Source organism: Octodon degus, unplaced genomic scaffold, assembly GCF_000260255.1.
Source record: "Octodon degus isolate 3935 unplaced genomic scaffold, OctDeg1.0 scaffold00065, whole genome shotgun sequence".
Lineage (NCBI taxonomy): Eukaryota > Metazoa > Chordata > Mammalia > Rodentia > Octodontidae > Octodon > Octodon degus.
Genome location: NW_004524641.1, coordinates 7,787,424 through 7,798,067, shown reverse-complemented (window position 1 = coordinate 7,798,067; position 10,644 = coordinate 7,787,424). Strand labels below are relative to the sequence as shown.

Genomic DNA, 10,644 nt, shown 5'->3' with positions numbered 1-10,644 from the left:
GTGTGTGTGTGTGTGTGTGTGTGTGGCCAGCTCAGCCCACCAGGGGGCGCGACTGGCTGGCATGTGGTGCTGGGGGATCGAACCGCGGTCCCTGTGCTTTTCTAAGCTTGTTCCAAATAGGTGCTTTAGACCACTGAGCCATCTCTCCAGCCCCATCTTTTAAAACATTAAAACATTATATAAAATGTAATGTATTAAATCTGCCCACATTAGAGAAATTGATTAGTTTTTAAACTCCTACTACTTCAAGCAAATGGTAGTATATGTATTTATATAAATGCTTCCTGGTCCTTTTCACTATAACACAAAGTTCAAATGTGATGATCCATGAGAATCTAGAGGCGACAAGAATGCCACTTGAACTGTAACCTGGAGAGTGTATGTCTCTTCTGTCAGACAGCCATCCTCAGCTCCTATTAGTTATTTCCATATGAAAATACTGCACAGATAATCAGTTTTTCTGTTTTCAAAGAAAGCTGCAAGTCTAGACTTTTTTTCTTTTTTTTATTTCTTTCTATTTATTTATTTATTTTTGCGGAGCTGGGCATTGAACTCAGGCCCTTGCACTTTCCAGGCAAGCGCTTATTCAACTGAGCTATCTCCCCAGCTCCTCTTTTTTTTTTTAGACAGGGTCTTGCTATACAATTCGGGATGGTCTTGTGCTCACTTTTGTACCCCCCAGGCTGATCTCAATCTCACAGCAGTCCTCCTGTCTCAACCTCCAAGTCTAGATTTTAATGTGAAAGTTCCAATTTTAAAAGATTGGCAACTAATTACAATCCTTTTGTTGTATTGAAGGGGTATAAAAACATGATAGTGGGTTTCTATGACCTGTGATCTGTAAAGTAATGTATATAATACAACATAGCATAATTTCATAATCAGCATGCTAGAATTGATAAAGCCAGTTACCTACTTATTCAAGTTAATGTTGCTTACAACAGAAAGATCACCTTTTGTCCTCAGAATGTTACAATTCAGTTGGACTGTCTTTTTTTTGGGACTGTCTTTAAAGGGAGTGATAACACTTAATTTTTTTTTTTTTTTTTTTTTTTTTGCGGAACCAGGGATTGAACTCAGGCTCTTGCGTTTGCCAGGGAAGCGCTTATTCCACTGAGCCATCTCCCCGGCCCCAACACTTCATTTTTAAAACATGGTTTTGGTCTGAAAATAGTGCACACCAAAAGCTTATTGTGGATCTAGGTGTGGAGCAGACTGTACATGAGTGATGTTGTCTAGTGCTTAAAATAACTACTGAGATAATGCATTTGTGCATAAAGAGGATATCTTGAGGTCATGTAGCTAGGGTTTGTACTGAGGCAGCCTTACTTAAAAGTAAACATTAGAAACTTCTGTAGAAGTGATAGAATATTCTGAAAACAGTCACTCAAAGCTGAACCTAGAAAATAAAGTGAACAGCCATGAAGGGCAATCATTTTTTTTAAGAGATGAAATAAAGAGGCACTAGAATTATGAATTTATTGTTTTTGAGAAATTTTGTTGTTTGCATTTTGGTTTAACAGTTGGATTTAGAAGGTAATTACAAAGTAGGAATTCCCGCAATGTTTTGAATAGTGAGAACACTGGAGTAAGTTAGTAGTCCTCAGGGTGCTGCCTCTACCTAGGAGAGTAGTCATTTGAAAGTTCAGATTCTGATTGGTATGGGAGGAGACCAGTTTTCCTCGTAATTAAGGCTTGTTTCCTCTTTTATTTTTTTCCCTTAAATTAGTGATTGCTTATCTTCCTAGTGACATAAATAGTAAGGAGATATGGTTTGAGAGCTTTTTTTTTTTTGATAAAGTGGGTACTTTTACGCTCCCTGTTTGTAAACTTATAGAATGAATGAAATTAGGATTCTTTTGTTACTTTTCTGTTCCTAAGGTGCTTTCTCTCTGTTTCAAAGCACACGGGCTTTATTTGCTTTCTCACCTTGATTCCTAGGGGCCAGGGAGATGGCTTAGTGGAATAAGTGCTTCTCTGGCAAGCACAAGGGCCTGAGTTCAATCCTGGGTTCTGCCAAAAAAAAAAAAAGAAAAGAAAAAGCCAATGCAACAAAAACTGTGAAACACTGAAGGGTTAACATGAATGCTTACTAGATATTTTGGGGCTGGGGAGATGGCTCAGTAGAGTAAGTGCTTCCTTGGCAAGTGCAAAGTCCTGCGTTCAATCCCCGATTCCGCAAAAAAAAAAAAAAGAAAAAAAAAAAAAAGAAAAAAGACTTAACGTCTCATTTTGATTCCTTACAGAAGGAAGCCTGCGGCCTCTTATTCAGGATGTCCCTAGAATGACATCCTCAGAGAGAGTGCTCAGATGGCTTTGGTTGAGAGTGGCTAAAGAAAACTCTTAACATATTTATGATTTTATTGTGTGGAAACCTTACTGTTAGGATTGTAAAAATTAAATTTCAAAAATTTTATTTTGGAGGTGCCAATACCTTCAAGGATTTGGCTATTTTTTGTTTTTGTTTTTGTAATGGGAGTCAAACTCATGACCTTACATTTACCAGGCAGGTGTTGTGCCACTGAGCCATATCCTAGGAAGACTAAACATATTTTAAGATACTTAGGTACACAAAAAACATACACTCATGTTCTTTTTATTGAACTAGGGACTTGTCTTTTAAGGGTGATTAAGCTTGTATTTTAGTATTAAGTTCTCTTGTCAAAATATTTGGCTCTTTGTACAAACAGGTTTGTTTAGCTTTACAGATATTGTAATACGAATCCGAAACCGACACAATGACGTCATTCCCACAATGGCCCAAGGTGTGATTGAATACAAGGAGAGCTTCGGGGTGGATCCTGTCACCAGCCAGAACGTTCAGTACTTTTTGGATCGATTCTACATGAGTCGCATTTCAATTAGAATGTTACTCAATCAGCACTGTAAGTGCCCTGAAGTCATGAGCGGAAGATAAAATGTTGACGTATTTTAAATTCATTTCGAAAATTTCCCTTTGGAGAGAACTTTTTTTTTTCTTTTGTGGTACCAGGGATTGAACTTAGGACCCGGTGCTTGCCAGGCAAGTGCTTATTCTACTGAGCTGTCTCCCTGGTCCTAGAGAGAACGTTTAGTTTTACTTTTTTTGTGTGTTAAAAATAAGTAGACCGCCATACAAAACAGTGTTTTATTGAATGTAGAATGGCATATTTATGCTTAAGGAAAACAATTGTTCAATTTGGCATCATTTGGAGAAATAATATTCATATCTGGAAATGACAGGTAGATTCATTTTTGTTCTTCATCTTTTACTAGCTTTATTGTTTGGGGGAAAAGGAAGTCCATCTCATCGAAAACACATTGGCAGCATAAATCCAAACTGTGATGTAGTTGAAGTTATTAAAGGTAAACACATTTCTCCTTTCTAAAAGGATCCAAAAATCAGAATTGTTGAGTGTTGTTTCTTGCGATTAAAACAACTATTTGTACTACCATGTGCAAATAAGATAAAATATAAGGAATAAACATGAGTTTGAAAGTTCTTTATAATATGAATTGTATGGTATGTATAAGGTGAATGTTTTATTAATAAAATTCTTTTTGTGTTTGTGTGGTACCAGGGATCAAACTCAGGAACTTATGCTTGCCAGGCAGGCGCATATGCCGCTGAGCTATTTCTCCGGCCCTGATAAAATTTCTTATTAGGAAGAGTTTTGTGATAATCTTGTACTTTCTGTTCCCTTAAATTCATCTCTATTCTCCAGTTCCTAATTCTGGTTTTTTCCTTATTTTTCTTAAGCAATAATTCACAGCAGTTTGGTTTGTACCTTTTCACACTTTTTTCTGTTTAGAACACCTATAGATATACACATACAAATTCTTATGAACTTTTTTTTGTTTGTAGGAAATGTGCTTTGTACAAATTTGCAGATATCTTACCACGTCAGTATAGTTAAATATAATGTCAAGTTTTTGAGTGGCTATGTGGAGAGTATCAGTACCTATTAATCTAGTCTCCACTGATGCACAGTTAATTCTTTTTTTTATTACCAGTAATACTGTAGTGAACATCCTTAAATATATACTGATCAGTGCTAGTATTTTATAAGGCAAGACTCCTAGAATTAAAAGCATTCTTGCTGTCCCGGCCCTGCCCCCAGGGCGTGCTGAGTGGGCAATTGAAACTGGGCATGGTGGCACGCACTTATAATCCCAGCACTTCAGAGGCTGTAAACAGGAGAATCACTACGAGTCTGATCTCGTAGTGAGACACTGAACACCCTGTAGACTCTTTCCTAAAAAATACAAAAAAAAGCATTCAAAGGCATTGAAAATTTTGATACTTTAAAAACATTTTAGTGTATCTCTTATTATTTGATATATATATTGTAAATATTTTTCTTTAGCCTTCTGGGTGGTTTTTTTTTTTTTTTATGTGCTTATGGCTTTTTTTCCCATATAATGTTTTTAATTTTTCTTTTTTTTTCTCTTTCCAGAATTGGGGATTGAACTCATGCCCTTGTGCTTGCCAGGCAAGCCCTTATTCTACTAAGCCACCTCCCCAGCTCCTGTTTTTAATTTTTAATAGTTATAATCTTTCTTGTTAGGCTGTTAGGCTTTATCCTGTTATTTTTAAAGAGACTTGCCTCAAACTAAGATTGGTGAAGTATATTTTCTTCTGTAGAGAGTTTTAAATTTATATTTGTCAATACTATCACTATCTCAAACACATGAAGTGGAAGTACATATATTTAATGCCTTTTTTGTTTGTTTTAATTCACACTAGATGGCTATGAAAATGCTAGGCGTCTATGTGATTTGTATTATATTAACTCTCCTGAACTAGAACTTGAAGAACTCAATGGTAAGTTTGATGTCTTTTCCTCAATGACTAGTATTATTACCACCTGAAAAGAAATCGTAAGAATATTTAGATTTGTTTTGATAGAAAAGGACATTTTATGAAAGTCAGGAAATTTTCTGAAGAAGAGCAATCATGTTAAAAAAAAAAGATATATATATACATACACATATATATATATGTGTATGTATATATATATGAAAAACTTTATTTCATTTTCCTTATTTTTAATTGATAATGTTGATTTTTTTGCTTAATTTTAATTTTCTTGTCAGTCACAGAAAAAGTGTTAAGAAAATTGACCTTTTTTTGGAGACAGGGTCTTGCTATGCAGTTTTTGCTGGTTTTTAACTCACTGTGTATCCCAGCATGGCCTGGAACTTGCAGCAGTCCTCCTGCCGCAGCCTCCTGAGTGCTGGGATTATAAGCATGTGCCCCATGCCCAGTTAAAGTTATTTGGCCTTCAATGTAAAGCTTACCATTTTTTCTATTTCCTGAGTTGTAAGTCATTTTTTTATTGATAAGCAAAAAGATAGGAGATGTAAAAGAAGAAAGAAAATAGATCCATATCTGCTTGAGTATCTATTTCTCTGATTATCTTTTCACTGACTAGTGGCTTTTGAATAAAAGGTTTTTGAGAGAAGAAAAGGTTAAAATGACACTTTTTTTGCGGGGAAGGTCTGTGCTCGGAGCTGACCCTGTTCTCAGCCATTTTTTTTGTATTTTAATTTTGGGATGGAATCTTACTAAATGACTAATTGTCCCAGGTTGGGCTTAATTTGCAGTTCTCCTACCTCAGCCTCTTAGAGTGCTGGGATTAGAGGCATGCACTACCTTGCCTGGCTCACATGACATTTTAGAAAGGTGGTGGGAAAAATAAAATTACAATGAAGCTTTTACAAAGCTGTATTCTGGACTTTAAAGAACAGTAGAAACTACCCAGTTGAAAGTAGAACTGTTAAAAAGAATCACATTTCACAGTGCATTTGGAACATGAATTGCTATGGGCAGCTTCCATTAGTCCCTTTTGTGGTCCCCAGAGGGAGTTTATTCAGAGGAGAGATTGATTTATTGGTCAAATTTAGCATTGATTTATTGATTAAATTATTCTAAAGTGTGATGAGTCTCATCCCTTTGCTATGTTGTGGATCTATTCTACATGCACACAGCCTACCCTTCCCCAGCCCCAATGGAGACTATTAAATGTTTGAATGTAGAAGTAGTATCCCTTGAGAAACTGATGGTAGTTAAAATTTTTTTTGTTTTGTTTTGGGTTGGGTTTTTTTGAGCCAGCATCTTGCTGTGTAGTTAGGATGGCCTTGAGCTTACAACAGTCCTCTTGCATCAGCCTATTGAATGCTGAGATGACAGGGGTGTTCCACCACACTGGCCAATTTTTTTTTTAACTGAAATAAAATAGACAACATTCCATCCAGGTGAAACACACAGGAATTGGCTTTTTTTTTTTTTTTTTCTTTTTAAATGTATTATGTGAATGAGACTGATTTATAGACTTTAGTACTTGTCTTTGGGAAGTAAGATTCCTAGCTGAATGTTAAGTATAGTTTAAGAAGACAGCACTATAGAGAAGGATAGGAGGATGTGCTGCTCAAATTGTTATCTGACAAATGGCCGCAGGCTTGGTCTTTGTCAGTTGTAAATGTTTATGAGTTGGGGGTTCAAACACTAATACAGTGAAGAAGTGGTGTGGCAGTTCTTCCCAAATAATACTATCCTCCATAGTTAATGTTTTCTTTTCATCACTACACAATTTATTCTGAAAAATGCTTTACGCACATCTCTCTGTACTTTCATATTTTTCTCTTCTGCTCTATAGCAAAATCACCAGGACAGCCAATACAAGTGGTTTATGTACCATCCCATCTCTATCACATGGTGTTTGAACTTTTCAAGGTTTGTAAAATAGTATTACATAACCTTTATCAGCACTTTCTGAGGATAGGAATCTGCCTGGAAAGTCAGATATCCCTCTGGGTTCTTTTTCATTAGAACATGCTGTTTCATGCCTTATCATGTCACGCTGCTCCAGAACAGCCTTTCATCCATATGGTTGGGCACCTCCATGTGCTGAGCTCAGGCTTCCCATCCCCTTACCCCACCCCGCAAGACTGGGATTGAACCCAGAGCCTTTGCACTAAGCTACATCTCCAGCCCTATTTTTTTTTTTTTTTTTTTTTTGGTGGAACTGGGGATTGAACTCAGGCCTTTGCACTTGCCAGGGAAGCACTTGTTCCACTGAGCCATCTCCCCGGCCCCCTTCAGCCCTATTTTTAATCTTTTATTTTGAGACAGGGCCTTACTGAATGACCAGGTTGCCCAGACTGGGCTCAAACTCCCAATCCTCCTGCTTTAGTCTCCCAGCATGCTGGAATTACATGTGTGTGTTTCACCACACTTGGCTGAACTCAGGCCTTGAAGTCACAGTGACCTGGGTTTGAGTCTTCCTTGTGTTACTTAATATGTATGTGACTTTGGGCAAGTCATGATTCCCTCAGAACCTTAGATTCTTCTTTTGTAAAACAAAAGTACTACCCAGGGTTATTTATGAAGATTGAGGCTGGGCCTGGTGGTGCATTCATGTAATCCCAGCACTTGGAAGGCTGAGACAGGAGAAATCCAGACTGGACTACATAGTGAGAACCTATCTCAAAAAAAAAAAAAAAAGGAATAACATAATAAGTGTGTGAAACAGTGGTATCATATTACAGGTGCTCCAGAAAGTTATGATGATATTTTTATAAACATATTTAAAAGTGATTTCTGCCTTTCCACCCATGGGCCCCACTGATAAACCTACCTTTTTTTTCTTTTAAAGTAATTCATATTGATTTATGGAGGGTTTCTGCATTATATTTGCTCTGTATGATAGATTTTGAAAAAATAAAGAAAAATATATAGATATTGTTGAGTATTTTTTTTCCCGTCTAAAGATGCTTGCTGGTTGGTTGATGAGTTGATAGGCCTGTTTGGCTGAAAACAACTGCCCTAAATCAGAATCCTGTAGAGTCGTATTTTTTTTTGTGTGTGTGTCTTCAGCCAGCAGCAAACTAGAAAAGAGATGGTTTTCTATCTAACAATGTAATAGAGAAATACACTGAAACTGACTGAATATCTCAGGAAAACAAGATTTAAGAATGCCATTATTGTTCTAAGATGGCAAGAATCTGTCAAAAAATGATCTGTCAAAATATTTAAATAGCAATTGAATTTAAAGTGTTAAAGCTGATTTTTTCCTTAAAATTCCAGTCACTTAAAGGCCTTGTGCCCTGTAGTGGCAAATAAAAGTGTTTTGTAATCTTTAATGTATTTTGATAATCCCTCTAACAGTGGCTTGCCTCTGGAGCCTGATTTTAAACTACTTTGGTAGAAATGATGCAGACTCCTTGTCAGGTCTTTTCATTCTTGAATGATGTGTCAGGGCCGTACTGTTGTTTCTAAAGTCAGTCCTGTCTTTTGCCTTTTTTAGTTGCTTTTTTTTTTTTTTTTTTTTTTTTGGTGGAACCGGGGATTGAACTCAGGCCCTTGAGCTTGCCAGACAAGCACTTATTCTACTGAACCATCTTCCCATCCCCCTTAGTTGCTTTTTTAAAATGTATTTTGTACAGGATCTCACTGTGCAGCTTGGACTTGGACTTTAGTGATTCATTTGATTTCTGCCTCCCTGACGCAGAGATGACAGGCCAGCACCACCAGGCCCAGTCTCTGGCCAGCTCAGTGCACAGAGGGGCAGGGCCAGCACAGCATGTGGTGCTGGGGATGGGACATCAGTCCCTGTACTTGTCTAAGCAGGTGCTTAGTCCATTGAGCTATCTTGCTGGCCCTTTTGTTGTTTTGTTTTTGTTTTTGTTTTTAAATAGTGCTGGGATGGAACCTAGAGCCTCATGCATGTTGATCTATGATCTGTGTGTTCCCTGCCCAAGTAGTTGTATCTATTCTTTGCTTCTGCTCCAGTGCTAAGTGTCATTTTGTTGTGTTAAATGTTTACAATATGGTTGTCATTGCATACCACATATCCTTTGGAAATTGGTTAAAATAGTTTTACAATTTAAATATCAATAGTTACAGATTAGCATAAACAGTAGTCCATTGCTCTTAGTACCTTTTTTTTTTTTTTTTTTTTCAAGCTCTGGTAGGTTTTTTTTTTTTGGCGGAACCAGGGTTTGAACTCAGGCCTTTGCACTTGCCAGGGAAGCACTTATTCCACTGAGCCATTTCCCCGGCCCCTCTGGCAGGTTTTATTAATGAAAAATTCTGCTTGGTTTATTTTTCACCTGTCTGTCCTGGCATGCTTCTCACGATACTAGAATCACCTGGATCAATGATTGCCAGTGTGCGTACTCTAGTATTTTCCACATGCTGTGCCCAGTTCGATATTATTGCCGCTGTAGTGGTGGACACCAGTTTTGGCCAACATGGCATAGTGCTCTATTTCAGATTTCCCCAAGACTAGGCAGTTGTTGGCAAGGATGACCAATTTCACTTGGCCCTGTCTGATCATCTTCAGCGTCTGCTTGTACCCTAGCATGTATTTTCCACTTTTCCTAACAAGTTGGAGCCTAGAGTTGATGGACTACAGAGATTTTTTCGTCGTCTTGAGGCCACCATCTTCCTGCTTTAGGTGTGGACGGCCCTCAACTAGGAGCAGCCGCCAAGATGGCCAGGGAGCAAGAAAGGCTCTTAGTACCTTTTGGAAAAAATTATTTCTTAAACAATTTTATGACAGTCTGATTCTTTTTTTTTTTTCTTTGCAGAACTGGAGATTGAACTCAGGCCCTTGCACTTGCCAGGGAAGCGCTTATACCACTGAGCCATCTCCCTGGCCCCGACAGTCTGATTCTTTAGAAGTAGAGCTGAAGATTACATTTGCAAAATAAGTTTTGTCCATTATCAAAATTGTAAAGTGGACAGAATTTATTTTTTATTTTTTGCTTTAATACTTTAAGTGCTATTAAAGATGTTTAGAAGTTTACTTTGGAAAACATGCAGAATTTAGTTGGACTCTAAATCAATATATATCATATCCCTCAGTCCTCTTCCATCATCTCAATTCTTCCCAATTCTTAATAACTCTTTAAATATGGCTGTAAGAATTATGACTCATTAGCATATTTCCTTCAGATTTTCAAAAACTTTATATATAATGCATATATACTTAAATTCTAATTGACTTCTTTCTTTAAAAATATTTTTAATGTAACTCTAATATATTTCAGAATGCAATGAGAGCAACTATGGAACACCATGCTGACAAAGGTGTTTACCCCCCTATTCAAGTTCATGTCACACTGGGTAGCGAAGATTTGACTGTGAAGGTAAACTTTTTTAAACTGATGTATAGACATTCATGGGTAACCACACGTATAATTTCTTTTTTATTTTTTATTTTTTGTGGGACCAGGGATTGAACTCAGGCCCTTGCGCTTGCCAGGGAAGCACTTATTCTACTGAGCCATCTCCCCGGCCCCTTTATTTTATTTTTATGTATTTATTTTCACACATATAATTTCTAGAAGACAATTCATTCTTGGGAAAGAAATCTAGCCTCAAATAATAAGCACATTACTTCTTTTATCTGGCAGGTTATAGAATTATCTCCTGAGTCTATTTCTATTTTGGTTCCTAATCCAAGTAAGTCCTTAAGACAGATAATTTAGCAGTAATCTTTAATAGCCACTATGATAAGTGAAATATTTCGGTATTTGTAGTGTAATGAAGAAAATCAATAGTTTCTCATTTTTAAACATTATGTTTCAATTTATTTTTATTTCTTGGTTTTCATAACAGATCCTTAGCACAAGTGGGAGTTTCTTTGAGAATATGAT

The 10,644-nt window shown here is 36.9% G+C and overlaps 1 protein-coding gene across 1 annotated transcript in view; it reads left to right on the top strand.

The window, feature by feature from the left end:
- Pdk1 (pyruvate dehydrogenase kinase 1) overlaps positions 1-10,644 on the top strand; it is a 45,176-nt gene that overhangs the window by 6,499 nt on the left and 28,033 nt on the right. The window contains exons 4-8 of the mRNA XM_023719197.1: positions 2,691-2,885; positions 3,256-3,345; positions 4,727-4,804; positions 6,639-6,715; positions 10,036-10,134. Of these exons, the coding sequence (XP_023574965.1) occupies positions 2,691-2,885; positions 3,256-3,345; positions 4,727-4,804; positions 6,639-6,715; positions 10,036-10,134 (539 nt within the window). The remainder of the gene's footprint in view (positions 1-2,690; positions 2,886-3,255; positions 3,346-4,726; positions 4,805-6,638; positions 6,716-10,035; positions 10,135-10,644) is intronic.